The sequence below is a fragment of the Peromyscus eremicus genome, chromosome 16_21, assembly GCF_949786415.1.
Source record: "Peromyscus eremicus chromosome 16_21, PerEre_H2_v1, whole genome shotgun sequence".
Classification (NCBI taxonomy): domain Eukaryota; kingdom Metazoa; phylum Chordata; class Mammalia; order Rodentia; family Cricetidae; genus Peromyscus; species Peromyscus eremicus.
In genome coordinates this window covers 60,580,461-60,596,235 of record NC_081432.1, presented here as the reverse complement: position 1 = coordinate 60,596,235, position 15,775 = coordinate 60,580,461, and the positions used below count along the sequence as shown (strand labels likewise).

The following is a 15,775-nucleotide window of genomic DNA, read 5'->3' as shown; positions in this document are numbered from 1 at the left end:
CTGCTTCCTTTCCTGTTACCTTTGCCAAATTCCTGTCCTTTTCAGATTGGAATTGCAGAACATAATCATAGAATTTTGTAACATATCTAGGCTTGGGATGTGTGTTGCTGACCCTCCATTTAGCTTATTTGCCTGAACCAGGGAACTAGCTGTCTTTCAGGTTCTTTGAGCCTGTACTTTCAGGAATCTGCACCTTCCTGGGATGAATATTGAAAGGCCAGAGAGCATCACTGAAGACTGCAAAAGAGGGAACGAGGAGTGGTGTCCTATATAAGGAAGACATCTAGAGAACCTAGAGGGAAACAGAGGCAAAAGTCCCAGGGATCTGCTTTTCCAGAAGTCTCTGCCATCAACCGAGCACATATGAAGGTTTTTAAGTGCTTGGTAGTTTTTGAATCAGCCTCCACCAGTGTAATAACTGAATTATTACATTTTAATGTTTGAACACCCATGATAAGAGGATTTCAAACCTCAATGTGCACATTTGTTTGTTCACTTATAACTTTAATGTTCAAGGATTTCACATCTTTTTCATGACTTTATTAGCTGTTTGACAATGAATGGATGTGATGGTTTCCTTTCAATGGGTATTTTCCATGCTCAAGAATGAAGGTTGCCATTTAGTAGTTATATAGTTTTGTGCTTTATTAATAGAGTAGAATGAGGACACTATTGTTTTGCTTTATTTGGGGCTATTACCTTTACTTAAATTAATGATTAAAGGGTATGTGAGCAATTAATTGTAATTTGCGTGCAATCATCAGGACAGTTTTCAAAACAAATGATTTTCAGGTTCCACAAATATATTGACTGACACTATTTGATGTGGAACTATGTGGAACTCTTTCTTGACAAATGCAGAGATTAGGAGAAGGGGAGACAGAAATTAACAGCTGAACAAATTTTATAAAACAGATGTCTTATAACAACAGAAACACCATCTGCTATTCAAATAACTAAACATTCAAGACAAATGCTTTTGTCCACTACTCACTTATTTGTTGTTGTGTGTTTTGCTTCAAAGACATCACTTTGAATTTGAGTACCTGATTTCCGTGTGTACAGGAATGGAGGACACAGCTAATTTGAAAACTCAGGTAATCAATGCCTTCTTGAGGTAAATTCTTGTGCTGAATTTCTTCTTGGTGGAGTTTGAAATGGTATAATATAGCAGTTGTCAAAATGTCATCACTTTAGATGAAAAATTGGCTAGAATTTTTTTTATAAAATTATGACAATATTACTATATTGATGGTGAAAAGTACCAAAACATAATAATTATTTTATGGTTCTGAAAGCCAAAAATGTGGTAAGAAATAAGTAATCACAGAAAAATTAGTTTGTATAGTTTTACCACAGTGGAGGGAATTTGAAATTTGGGAATATTTGGACAAATAAACATTAGTAGTTTTATTTTTATTTCTTATAGCATGACTTACATAATTTTCAGGCTTCTCTAAATATGTAGACTAACCTATTCATTATGTTACTTAAGGTATCTTATCAATAGCTTACATATCCAACCCATGTATTGAAGGGCACAGAAATTAGCATTAGTTTTTAAAGTACCTTTTAAAAAATCTTTCACTCATGATACTAACTTTTAAAAACTGTTAACTGGATGTCAACTACATGTTAACTGGATGTCAACATGCAGAAGACTGCATATAGATCCCTATCTGTCGCCATGCACTGAACTCAAATCCAAGTGGATCCAAGACCTCAACATAAATCCAGTTACACTGAACATGTGAAGAGAATGTAGGAAGTAGCCTAGAATTCATTGGCACAGGAGACTGCTTCCTAAATATAACACCAGTAGCACAGACACTGAGAGAAACGATTAATAAATGGGACTTCCTGAAACTGAGAAGCTTTTGTAGGGCAAAGGACACAGTCAATAGGACAAAACAACAGACTACAGAATGGGAAAAGATCTTTACCAACCCACCTGACATCTGACAGAGGGCTGATCTCCAAAATATATAAAAGAATTCAATAAACTGGACATCAAAATTCCAAACAATCCAATTAATTGGGCTACAGGGCTAAACAGAGAATTCTCAACAGAAGAATCTCAAATGGCCAAAAGACATTTAAGGAATTGCTCAACTTCCTTAGCCATCAGGAAAATGCAAATCAAAATGACTCTGAGATACCATCTTATACCAGTCAGAATGGCTATGATCAAAAACACTGAAGATGCTGGGCGGTGGTGGTGCACGCCTTTAATCCCAGCCTTTAATCCCAGCACTCGGGAGGCAGAGCCAGGCAGATCTCTGTGAGTTTGAGGCCAGCCTGGACTACCAAGTGAGTCCCAGGAAAGGCACAAAGCTACACAGAGAAACCTTGTCTCGAAAAACAAAAAAAACAAAAACAAAAAAAAAAAACACTGAAGACAGCTTTGTTGGAGAAAATGTGGAGGAAGGGGAACACTCTTCCACTGTTGGTGGGAGTGCAAACTGATACAGCCACTTTGGAAATCAGTATGGTGGTTTCTCAGAAAATTGGGAGTCAGTCTTCTTCAATACCCAGCTATACCACTCTCTGGGCATATACCCAAGGAATGCTCAATCATACCATAAGGACACAAGCTCAACTATGTTCATAGCATCATTATTCATAATAGCCAGAAACTGGAAACAATCTAAATGCCCCTCAGATGAAGAATGGATAAAGAAAATGTGGTACATACACACAATGGAGTACTAGTCAGCAGTAAAAAACAATGATATTATGAAATTTTCAGGCAAATGGATGAAAACCCAGACTCAAGAGGAAAAATATGGTATGTACTCACTCATAAACGGATACTAGATGTAAAGCAAAGAATAACCAGACTACAACCCACAACTCCAGAGAAGCTGGCTAACAAGGAAGACCCTAAGAGGGACTCATAGATCAAACAGTGAAGGAGAAATAGATGAGATCAACATGAGCAAACTGAGGGTGAGGGGGAGTAATGGAGGGCAAGGAATGGGGGATGAGAACATAAGGCGACGGGAGGTTTGAGCTGGAGCAGGGACAGAGTGGGATAGCAAGGAAAGAGATACCATGATAAATGAAGACATCATGGGAACAGGGAGAAACAGAGTGCTAGGGAAGTTCCCAGGAATCCACAAGGATGACCCCACCTTAGACTACTAGCAATAGTTGAGAGTGTGCCTGATCTGGCCTACTCTGATAATCAGATTAGTGAATACCATAACTGTCATCATAGAGCCTTCATCCAGTAACTGATGGAAGCAGATGCAGAGATCCATGGCCAAGCACCAGACCAAGCTCCAGTAGTACAACTGATAAGAGAGAGAAGAGATTCTATGAGCAAGGGACATTGAGATCACGATGGGAAAATGTACAGAGAGAGCCAGCCAAACTAGTGGAAATTCATGAAGTGTGCACCAATAGCTGTCGAGCCCCCATGGGACTGGACTAGGCCCTCTGGATAGGTGAGACAGTTGTTTGCCTTGAACTGGTTAGCGGACCCCCAGGCAGTGGAATTGAGATCAGTCCCTGGTGTGTGAGTGTGTTTTTTGGAGCCCAGTTCTTGTGGTGGGACACCCTGAGCAGCATTGATGCATGAGGGAGGGCTTGGGCCTGCCTCAACCAAATGTACCAGGCTCTGCTGAGTCCCCATGGGAGACCTTGCCTTGGAGGAGATGGGAATGGGGGGTGGGTTGGGGAGGAAGGCTGGGGGTGCAAGGAGGGAGGACAGGGGAATCTGTGGTTATTATGTAACATGAATATAAAATTTCTTAATAATAAAAATATCAAAAAAACCCCTCTTACTCAGGACACTAACATTTAAAAACAATTTTTCAAGTCTGGTGTAGATGGAAGTTTTCCTGTGTCCTACAGCCACTTGGTCCCTAATAAAAACACAGTGTTTATATTAATTATAAACTGTTTGATATATGGCTCAGGCTTATTGCTAGCTAGCTATTATATCTTAAATTAACCCATTTCTATTAGTCTATGTGCCTCGTGGCTTTACCTGTATTTTATTACATCTTGCTCCCCCTGACAGCTTGCAGCATCTTCCCTGACTCCACCCTTCTTCTTTTTCCTCTATCTTTCTTGGTTTTCTTGCCTGGTTCCATCCTGCCCTGCCATAGCCCGACGCAGCATTATTTATTAACCCATGGGAGCAACATATATTCACAGCATACAGAAAGACCATCCCACAGCATTTTGGTACTTTATCTAGAAAAAAGTATTATTTAAAGTGATTAAAATGTAGAAATACAAAATCTTTCTCTCAAAATAAGTATAAGAGTAGCTTTGCATTATTCATTCTCATAAAATACTGGATCCAGTCATCATGGCACAATCTTTATCCTAAAATTCAGATGACAGAGGCAGGTTGAACTTTCCAAGAGTTCAAGAATGTTCCTACTGAGTTCTGTCTCAGGCTGCCAATGGGTATATAATGAGGTACAAAAAGAATGTTTGAAGGCTCTTCATATCCTAGTGTAAGTTTGCACTTCCTTCAGGAAGGAACAAGTGTTTCCCTTTCCTTGCATACTCCCCAGCTGAGCTGTCATTTTTTTCTTGATCTTGACCATTTTGACTCAGGTAAAATGAAATCTCAGAGGGGCATTGATTTACATTTACATTGATGACTAAGGATGTCGAACATTTACTGAAGTGTTTCTCAGGCATTTGTGTATCTCTGCTTTGTTCTGTACCCCATTTTTTAGAACATGTTATTTGTTTTCTTGATATTCAGTTTATTAGTTCTTTGTGGTTTAGATGCTAATCCCCTATCAGATGTATAATTGGCAATGGCTTATTCATTTTCCATGCCATAATTTTTTACATGATGCTGTTCTATTCTAAGGAGAAGCTTTTCATCTTCATGAAGTTACACTTGCTAGTTTTGGTCCTAATGCCTGTGTTATTGGTATCTGGTTCAGAAAGTCAGTCATTGACTGTAACAATGAATTCAAGCCTTTTCCAGACATTTTCTTCTATCTTAATCAGAGTTTATGGTCTTATGTTGAAGTCTTTGATCCATTCGTAGTTGAGATGTATGCAGGGTGATAGATATGGTTCTACTTAGTTCTTTTGCATGTGGCCATCCAGTTTGACCTGAACCATTTGTTGATGATTCTACAGGCACGTAGAATTATCCAAACATAACAGGCTATGGTGAAGGCCATTGGTCTCACTCCACAACCAAATAGGAAGACCCTATTGGTGAAAAAACCACATATTAAATAACCAAACATAGAGTAAATGGATTTGTGCCCAAATAGAATCATTACAACTTCTAACTAATGTTCATGGTGCTAGAAGATACACCTCCTGCTCACAGAGGAGAAAGGTAATGATCAATATCACCAACTACAACCCTGTGACCTACAATAGTGACGTGTCTGAAACATATGCTGGTCCCATAGTAGCATAAATGTTATGGGAATAACAAATGACTTTTTCATTGGACTTAAAGACTGCTTAAGATGGAATACAAACTTGACACTGCCAAAGGGGCCAATAACCTGACAATGTAGGGTACGGACCTACGGACAAACCCAAAGCTACTCTTCTTCTGAATGAATACAGCAAGAAAATGAGTCCTAGAGACATGTCATTATACCTTTCCCAGTCCTCCTTATAGAAGTTTTCTCTTGCAGTAGTTGGAAATCAGCACAGAGATCAACAACTGGTCAAAATGCAGAGTGAGAGACTTTGGACCACCTAGTCATAAATTGGATGTCTTCATCAAACCTCCTCCATCAAGGCTCAGTGTTTATGTAGAAAAGGAAGCAGAATGATTATAAGAGCCAGTGCTTATGGATAAGGTCAAAGAAACTTTGTCTTCCAGACACAACAGGACCAAGACCAATGCACATATGAACTCAGAGACTATGTCCATACACAGATGATTTGCACAGGTTCCAACAAGACAGGGTGCCAGCACTAAGAGGCGGAAGAAGACACAGGCTGCCATCTATAACCAGGACGCAGTTTGTAATTGATAGCTGTTGGCAAAAGGAAAAAAAAATCAGTGTTCTACTTGAAGCATCACTGGGTATATCAAAGGCACTCCAGAGCAGACACTATGACCAGGGGAAGTTGATCAACACAAAGGAAGCAGTGTTCAATTTTGTGTTTGTGGTATTGTTGGGGGCTTATTGTTCTCTTGTGGCATTTTTGTCTTATTAGTGGTAAGTTTGTATTTTCAATTTGGGGGTAGATTTAAGAGAGAAAGATTATAAATTTGGGGGGTATGTGGATGGGGAATAATCTGGGAGTATTTTGGTTGGGAAAATATGTTCAAAATATATTGTACATGCAAATTTTTAAATCAAAAACGGAAGTAAAAACTCTTCATATAATTGAGGTATACTTGTTTCACCCCTAATTATAGCAAGTTCTAGAATAAGGTCTTTGATAACCAATGCTAAAGGCAAAAGTTCAATTTCATCTTATTTTTGCGCTCAAAATCTTTAAAAGTAACCTGAAATTCTTTGCATCATATGTAACACTTCAAATTTTAAAGGATGTCTACACAGTGGTTTCATTGCTCATTTAAATCTCCAGAATCACTCTGAGGTTAGGCTTCCTGTTTCTGGGTGTCCTAGATTACTTGTGATTAGAGTTTTGTAGTTTTCCTTTTTGTTTTTTCATTTATTACATCAACTATGAAATTAATGAATGCAAGGCAAATTCGTTACCACTCAACCACACACCCAGTCCTTCAAGTCTTATTGTGATAAGCTATACATAAATTCTTCAAATGTGGATTTCAGCATACAGTCAGTTAGGCTTTTTATTCCTTTCTTCATGTGTTTTATGAATGTTGGGACCAGACTGATATATATTTCAACAGTATTTGAAGACTTACAAATCCTCAACTGGCATAATGACATTGATGTTTCATCACAGAATCTTTCTGAATTAAAACCACCAGTTCATATGACTTAAATATGAAGTGATAACTATTAGTGTTATGCCATTTAGAGAATAGTGAATCTATGTGAACTTTAAATTTTCTTACCTATCTCACAACTACATGACTAAAAATGCTGAATGTGTAATTACATAAAGACATCTCTACTATTTCAAGTATAAATAAGCACCAGGAACATTCCAGACATCGAATGAATGTTCTGATGCTTCCCTTCATGTTAATGCTTGTTATGCTCTAATGATACCCATTTTTTACTGTGAAAGAGTTTAAGATTTCATTGAATAATTACATGCATTATATAAACAAAGAAGAATCACTAATTGCTTTTTAATTTTATGAAACTATTTTCTCTATATCTAAGATTTTAACAAAACTATTTTTTGTACATCCTTCTTTTCATAAACAAAACTGATTCTAAAATATTTCAATTCTTCTCCACCTGGCATAGTTTGTATTTTCATACTAATCAAAGGGCCTTATTATAATATTAAATTGATTTTCTCAAGGAATTGATTTTTAAATCAAATACTTTGGTATGGCAAGCACATTAAGAGTTATTACTTAAATCTATTCTTTACCTGTTTAATTTTTGGTGAGGAATGTAAGTTTCATATTATGAGTTTAGTTCCTTATTGAATTCTGCAGATGATCTTTTTCTATTTCTGCTTCAAGGCTTGATTTTAGAATATGTGACTGTATGGGGTAAAAAGACTGGTTGCTCTCAAGAGCATGCAAAAGGTTATCTATGAAAATATTCTATCCTATTTTTAAGTTTCGTTGAATTCAAAATAGGAAATTCAACTATATTCTCATTATTATTTTCATTATTTTAGCAAGATATTCCTGAGAATAGTCTGAAAAGTGGTGCGGATGACTTACCGATAGCTTCCAAACAATATGAAAATGTAGAAGAACAAGAAGGTAATGCACATGCTTAACTTGGAAGATCACTTGGCAGAGAGGTTTGCTTAAAACATGGCAACAAATACCTTAGCCAAATAAAATAACCCACGTAATACATATTAAATCAAACAAAAGTAAAAATGTAATGGTAGACAAGAAAAACTTTCATCCAAAGTTTGAAATAAGAATGTCAGTAAAAGAGTTGCCTTTTATTTTATTTAGCTTTTGATAATTTCATGCTTGTGTACTATATTTACATCATTTTCAGGTTTCTGGCTATTCCTACAACCTTTCCTGTGCTCAGGTCCTTAGTAACTCTATGTGTAACTTCTCTTCTATACTATTAGTAAAGACACACTATGTTTGTGTGTGTGTGTGCACGCGTGTGCATATGTGTGTGCATGCGTGTTTGTGTCTCTGTGTGTGTGTGTGTAAGTGTATGCATGCTTGTGTGTATTTGTTTAATGTGTTGCTTATATGTACACGTGTTTAGGACTGATCACTGGAATTGCACAACCTATTATCCTACTAGGATGAGCTCATCTCTGGAAAATCACCTGATTTGTCTTTGTTTATCAGCCACTGATTGCCTTCAGATCTTCATCTAGGGGTTGTGCATTGTGAGATTCACTTCACCCACAGTAGCATTTCATCGGGTGTTGTCCTTATACGGGTGTCTTTTCAGATATCATACTTTTGAAATTTCATGGTAGCAATATCTATGTCATGCATAGAAGATGCTGTGTAGCTTCAAGAGTGCTGGTACTTTGATGTTACAATCTATCTACCTAATTCTTACTATTTTTCCTGATCCTTAGATTTAGGACTTTATAAGTGGAGTTGGGGCATATTATGGTTACTCCTTGGAGTTTGAATAATTGTATATACTGTAATACTTTTATGTACTGTGTAAAGTAAATTCTTTGAGGAGAAATGACAGCTACATTCTTCTGTGGGTATAACCGTGACTATAAATACCATATTTAGAACACAGTAAGTATACTGTTATAAGAAAATGGGAGTAATTGATGACTCCTAGTGTTTATGATTTCTCCATCCATGGATAGTTGATTAGTTTCCCAGTACCAGGAATGAATTTCTCATTGAGTGGGTCTCCAGACCAATAGGACAGCTGTTGGTTACCCCAAAAATAAAAGTGCTGCTATCTGACCATGAGCGTTATCTTGCCAGGCTTTTCAACATCTTGGTGGTGTACCATTTTCTGCTGGTGAGATTACTGATTGCTTATCTCCCTTTGCACTTTGCATAGCATGTTCTCATAGTATGAGAGCAGGTTTCTATGTCAGGTCCAGCTAAATTACTCCAAATTCTGTGTCTAAAGTGTGGAGTCTTGAGCAATGGGGCCTTACAACTAAAGCTATTTTGCCAGTTTCAATTAAAAAAAAACAATTATTTCATAATCCTCATCCAACTTCCTTAATTTGTACATTTTTGAATGTGCTTGTGGGTGTGAGCACATGATAAATGTTCTGAAAAATCGATGACATCTGAAAATGTAGATTTTAGAGAGCTTGGTCATTTATGAGAGGTGTGTTAACTATTAGATGAATTAGTCAAGTATTTGGATGTCTTGAAGCTGGCAACAGGTAGTTTCTATACAAGTGATATACAGGTATTTATACAACTTGGGCATTTATCTAAGCATGTAAATATTCATCTATAAAGTACATTTAATTGAAATATTTGATAAGAGTAACTTTTTTCTAAATTCTAATTGTGAATGTATTCCAATCTATTGTCATAGAAAATTGTGTATCTAATTGTTATATTTATTTTTTAAATAAAATATGTGGATATGTCAGAAGAACTAGAATTAGAAACAATACCGGATTTAGAACTGGAAAATGCAAATGTTTGTCATAAGAATGAAGACTATCAAAAATTGGTATGTAACTGTTTAAATTTAAATTTCTCACTTAATACTGTTTGGTTTGATGATCTTACCATAGGCCAAAAGAAACTACACTTCAGGCTACTATATTCAGTCCATCAATGATGATTTAACATTGAAATGAACGTCTTTTACCTATTATAAAACACAGGGTATTCTTAGAATCCAGTCACACAGCTAATCATTGTCTTTTATAAGTAATTTAGTAAATAATTATATGATTATTACTTGTGCTTTAAGTTAAGCTCTTTGAATGGCTGGAGAATCTTATGGCTCTCTATTTAAAATAGTGGATGCTAAAAAATTATGGACTTCAGAGTTGGATTTATTTCATAAAGTTGATTCTTCCTGCAGAAACTAAATTTGTTATGTGATGATTATACTCAGTTATGTCAAGGAGAAATTTTTGCCTTACGATCATTGGGTTATTTCAAGGTCCTCATTTGAGAAGATATATGGACATATAATCAACTAATCTGCCAATAGAAGGACTTTTTGATTCCATAAAAGAGGCTTAATTGTGAAGGAAAAACTCAACTATTTTGCTCAATTCAATGAAAAAAATTAGTTATTTCCACATTATTGTCCAATGTGCTTAATGAATATATATATATATATATATATATGGAATTGAGTTAATGTAGAGAATTCAAATAGATTCAAGACACTATAGTTTGCCTTTTACACAATCTGTTCAGAGACAAAATACAATGTAAGGTACTTACTGAAGTATGAGTATGTTGTGAAGACATTTTTAATGTTTTAAACCTACATAAATCTGTATAGTCAGTATCTACTCTATGTTGAGAAATCAAGAACTGAGAATTTCAGAGGGAAGCCTATGCTATAGTAATAGAAGACAAAACAAGTAAAAAGCAATTGTTTTACTTCAGATAGGTGTGTTTTGTCATAAAGAAAACATATGGTACAGAGAGACAGTTAGGTAAGATTGTTGTTAATACAGGGTAGGAGTGAGAATGGTATTTTGTCGTCAGAGATCAAAGTATGAAGCCTAACATGTTTTAGAAGATGAGGGAGTGTCCACTCAGAACTGTCAAATAGGATGGCATTACTGTACATATAGAATAGTGGACAACTTATTCTCATAACTTTTAAAATTCTTGAGGGATGAGAAAGCAAGATTTGTTTATTCTATTAAACATGCAAAAAATGTGAAATGGTGTTTAGGGAAGATTTCTGTTCACTGAGAAACATTTCTATATTAAAACTGCATAATGGTCTAATGTTATTGTCTAAAGGTAACATAGGAAATAAAAACTTGTCTGCTTATTATTTTGATCCAGATTTGCCTTCTATAAGAAATTAACAAAATATGTCAGTTTTGTTTGTTCACTTTTACCAAAATTAATCACATTCTGCCTTGATCCCTACACAATCAGCATGATACAATATGAATGCTTTTAACATAATACATATCTCCTATCAAGCCTAACCGCACAAATAATGTCATTGTATAACACCTCATGATTAATGTTAATCGTGTCCTAGAGGAGTGGCCCTACTAAAGATGTGAACATTTGTGTCATTAACATCCTCCAACTTTACTAAGAAGAGCAAATTAGTTTTATACATTATAATATAAAATAATTACTTTTATTGATACATGCACATCAGGCATTACTCTGTCTATGGCTGTTTTCCCTCTATTCTATATTTCTTGTATGTAATTGGGAAATGAAAGACTTAAACTTGACTGTGTATATAAGATTCTCCATTCAAATGGTCTTTGATAGATACTGCATATATTCTCATGAACAATTTTCTTAAAGTCTAGTATCATGGTATGTTCAGAAATAGAAAATAAGACCTTTTGGAATTACATTACTAATATCATGTGACAGAGTGTGTTTTACCCTAATCCACTGCAGAAAGCTGCCCAGTCATCCAACGTAGGAAATGGTCCAGAAGAAAATGAAATAATTCAAGGTAAGAGTCATCATGAAGAGACTTTATGTAAGACAAATGCTGGTATGTTGTGCTACCAAAAGAAATCACTGAATAAATTTACACTTAAGTAAAAGACAACAAAAGTGGTAATAAGCCCCATATGTCAATAAGCATGAGCGATGTGTAAAATTGAGATAGTCCCAGAAGGATCTCTGAGTTCTCTTCTACCTGAGATACCTAAGGTGCCCCTTTGTCCATTGACTCAACTAGGTATAACTGAAGGTTTCATGTTTAGCAAAAGATGTCTACTTGGGGCTTTATCTCCTCTTTTATTTGGAGACTCCATTTGGATTTATTTTATATGCGTATGTATTTAGAAATCTTCTACAGTAGTATGTTTCCATATGGTTTTTCATGTGGACTTTAGTAAATTGTCCATCCCCATATTCCTACCCTAACCTCTCACTTGCATCGCCCTTCCCCCCACTGTCTCTCTACAATTATATATTCTATTTCCCTTTACTTGAATGATCCTTGCAAGCAGTCCCTTACTTGATGCAGAGTCTCTGTGGTTATATGGATTTTAGCACACATGTTGAAGACTTAAATGCTAACACTCACATATAAGGGAAATTATACAGTATTTGACTTTTGGATCTGGGTCTCCTCATTCGTGATGATTTTTTTCTAGCTTCATACATTTATATGTAAATTTCCTAATTTCCTTTTTTTGATAGAAGCAAAACACCCCATTGTGTAAGTTCACCACAGTTTCATTATATATTTGCCAGTTAAAGGACATCTAAACTGTTTCCTAAATCTGGCTATTGTAAATAGTCAATAATGAGCATGTATGAGCAGGTATTTATTGTAGTAGGATACAGAGTCCTTTGGGTATATGCCAGATAGATGTATAGGTGGGTTTAGAGAAGGATTAGTAGCCAGCTTCCTGAAAAAATGCCAGAGTCATTTCCTTAATGGCTGTAAAAGTTTACGTTCTCATCAGTAATGAGCAAGTGTTCCATTTTCGTCATATCCTCACAAGCATGAGTTGTCATTTGCTTAATTGAACTTCGCCCTTCGGACAGGAGTAAAATGAAATCTCAAAGTACTTTTGGTTTGCATTCTTCTGATAAAGAAAGATGATGATCGTTTCTTAAAAGTTTGTCAGCAGTTTGTGTTTTATCTTTTAAAAATTGTCTTTGTATTCCTGAACACCATTGTCACTGGGTTAGTTGTTTCCTGGGAGTCCAATTTTTCTTCTTTCTGTATTTTAGATACTAACTGTACATTAGAGGTTTAAATGATTAAGTTCTTTTCCTATTATGTAGCCTGATGATGGTGTCCTTTGCCATAAAGAAGCTTTCAGTTTCCTGTGGTCCCATTTACTAAATTTGGGTCTTAGTGCTGTGTTACAGGTGTTCTGTTCAGAAGTCTTTCCTGTACCAGTGAGTTCAAGCCTGTTAAAAACTTTTTCTTCTGTCATATTCAGGGTATCTAGTCTTATTTTGAGATTCATGATCCATTTGGAGTTGAGTTTTGTTCAGGGTAATATTCTTCTTCATGTATCCATGAAGTTTGGTAATCTCCATGTATGGAGGCTATTTTTTTTATTCAGGGTGTATTTCTAGTTTCTTTATGAAAAATCATGTATTCATAGGTGTTTGGACATTAATTTGATTTCATTGATCAACATGTCTATTTTGGTGATAGAACCATGATGTTTTTATTACTCTAGTTCTGTAACAAAACATGCAATCTGGGATAGTGATTTCTCCAGCGTATTTTAGTATTGAGAATCTTCTTAAATCTATCCAAGATGTTTTTGTATTTCCATATGAACCTGAAAGGCTTTTTGATGCTGTTGTGGTTGTTTTTTAAATTTCTCTGAATTTTGATGGGAATTAAATTGAATCTATAGATTTCTTTTGATATATTTCAGTATATTTGTCAGCTGCTTTCCTAACCAGTAAAATAATACATGTTTATTTTGAAAGAAGGGAATAGAACTCATTGCCCTCTGAAGCCTTCATAAAGGTAGGTTTGGAATTCTCATTGTGCATAAGATTGACTATACTTTCTTTTTCTTTCAGTTTGGGCTGAAAAATGTCCGCATCTAGAGGTAAATGCCTTTTAATACTTATATTGAATAATTATATATTGTTGAAATCCAAAATATTGATTAAATGTCTCTTTTCAAAATAGCTGAGGGATTTTTGTCATCTAGTCTCCAGATCCAAGCCTGAAACACAGCAATCTCAAACAGGTAAATTTTGTAAGTCACTTTCTCCTGATCAGTTTATTCTAATACATTTCAAATACACACAGTCTTCCTGATGCCAATTATATCTTGACTATAATGTTGGAAGGTTTTGTCACAAGCAATGCCAACTCACTAGTGGCATACATGCTTCAAAATTATTACATTGACAACATAAAACATTTAGAAATATCAGCTCAGCTTCAATGTTTAATATTCGTGTTGGACTGCCTTCTCATTTCCAGTGTGCAATCTCTGTTTATTAGTGACTTGTAGAAGTCAATCATGAGACTAATGAGACTACTCCAGTGTGTGACCATAATTTCCTGATGGATCTCAGAATGCACACCCACACACATAGCTATCTGTAAGGACAAGGCAGAAACTTGTTTGAGCTCAGAGATTCTGATCTGGACTGGACAAATAGCAATGTACAATATCTTCAGAAAAGAAAATCAGTTTTTGTGTTGCTCTAGAACTCATAGTACACTGCTTCACTTCACTCATAGTGCATTGTAATTTAATTACAAGGAATAGGAAATGCATTTAGCATTCTTATCTACAATCTATTTCAATAACACAGCATACACTATCATATAGTGGAGCAGTCATTGACAGTCCCAAAGCTTACATAGATATCTTGCCATAGGAAACTTTCAGCTTCATGTGGTCCCATTTATTAAGTGTGGGTCTTAGTGCCTGTGCTACAGGTGTCCTATTCAAAAAGTCTTTTCCTGTACCAATGAGTTCAAGCCTATTACACACTTTCTCTTCTGTTATATTCAGTGTCTCTAGTCTTATTTAGAGATCCTTGATTCATTTGGAATTAAGTTTTTATTTAGGGTAGTAAATACAGATCTCTGTGCAGTTTTCTCCATGCAGCAATCAAGATTATTTCACTATCATGAGTGGAAGATGTTTTTTTACCCAGTGCATTTTTCTGGTTTCTATATGAAAAATCATGTGTCCATTGGAGTGTGGACCTCCATTTGGTGTTCAGTTTGATTTCATTGATCAACATGTCTATTGTGATGCTACAACCATGCTGTTTTTATTAGTCTACCTCTGTAACAAAACATGAACTCTAAGATAGTGGTTTCTCCATTCTCTTTTCATATTAAGTATCCTTTTATCTCTATTCAGTGTTGTCTTTCATTATTTTGTTCTTTTTTATTTAAAATTTTATTTTACATACCAACCACAGACGCCCCTCTCATCCCTCTTCCAACTCCCCTCCAGTATACCCCCAGCCCCTCCTCCAAAAAAGTGTTAGGTCTCCCATGGGGAGTCAGCAAATCCTGGTACATTCAGTTGAGGCAGGATCAAGCACCTCCACACTGCAGCAAGGCTGAGCAAGGCATTCCACTATAGGTAATGGGCTCCAGATTGCCAGCACATGCACCAGGTATAGATCCTGATCCCATTACCGGGGGGCCTCCAAACAGACCAAGCTACACAACTGTCTCCCATATGCAGAGGGCCTAGTCCCGTCCCATGCTGGTTCCACAGCTGTTGGTCTAAAGTTCCTGAGTTCCTACAAACATGGTTTAGTTGTCTCTGTAGATTTCCCTACATAATCTTGACACCGCCCCCCTTGCTCATATAATCCCCTTCCCTCTCTTCTACTGGACTCCCAGAGCTCAGCCTGGTGCTTGGTTGTGGATCTCTGCATCTGCTTCCATCAATTACTGGATGAAGGCTCTATGATGACAGTTAGGGAATTCACCAATCTGAATACCAGGGTAGGCCAGTTCAGGCACCCTATCCACTATTGCCAGTCTTCTAATCGGGTCATCCTTGTGGATTCCTGGAAATTTCCCTAGCACCAGGTTTCTCCCTTACCCCATAATGTCTCCCTCTATCAAGATATCTCTTT

General features: G+C 36.1%; 1 protein-coding gene across 5 annotated transcripts in view; it reads left to right on the top strand.

The window, feature by feature from the left end:
- Position 1: 1 nt before the first annotated feature.
- Positions 2 to 15,775, top strand: part of LOC131893967 (uncharacterized) — a 37,378-nt gene continuing 21,604 nt past the window's right edge. For 2 of the 5 annotated variants that reach the window (XM_059244148.1, XM_059244147.1), the window contains exons 1-6: positions 2 to 1,097; positions 7,750 to 7,837; positions 9,643 to 9,725; positions 11,621 to 11,678; positions 13,733 to 13,761; positions 13,845 to 13,905. In XM_059244148.1, the coding sequence (XP_059100131.1) occupies positions 1,068 to 1,097; positions 7,750 to 7,837; positions 9,643 to 9,725; positions 11,621 to 11,678; positions 13,733 to 13,761; positions 13,845 to 13,905 (349 nt within the window). In that variant the 5' untranslated portion in view covers positions 2 to 1,067. The remainder of the gene's footprint in view (positions 1,098 to 7,749; positions 7,838 to 9,642; positions 9,726 to 11,620; positions 11,679 to 13,732; positions 13,762 to 13,844; positions 13,906 to 15,775) is intronic. The other 3 variants (XM_059244151.1, XM_059244150.1, XM_059244149.1) reach the window with 2 other exon arrangements.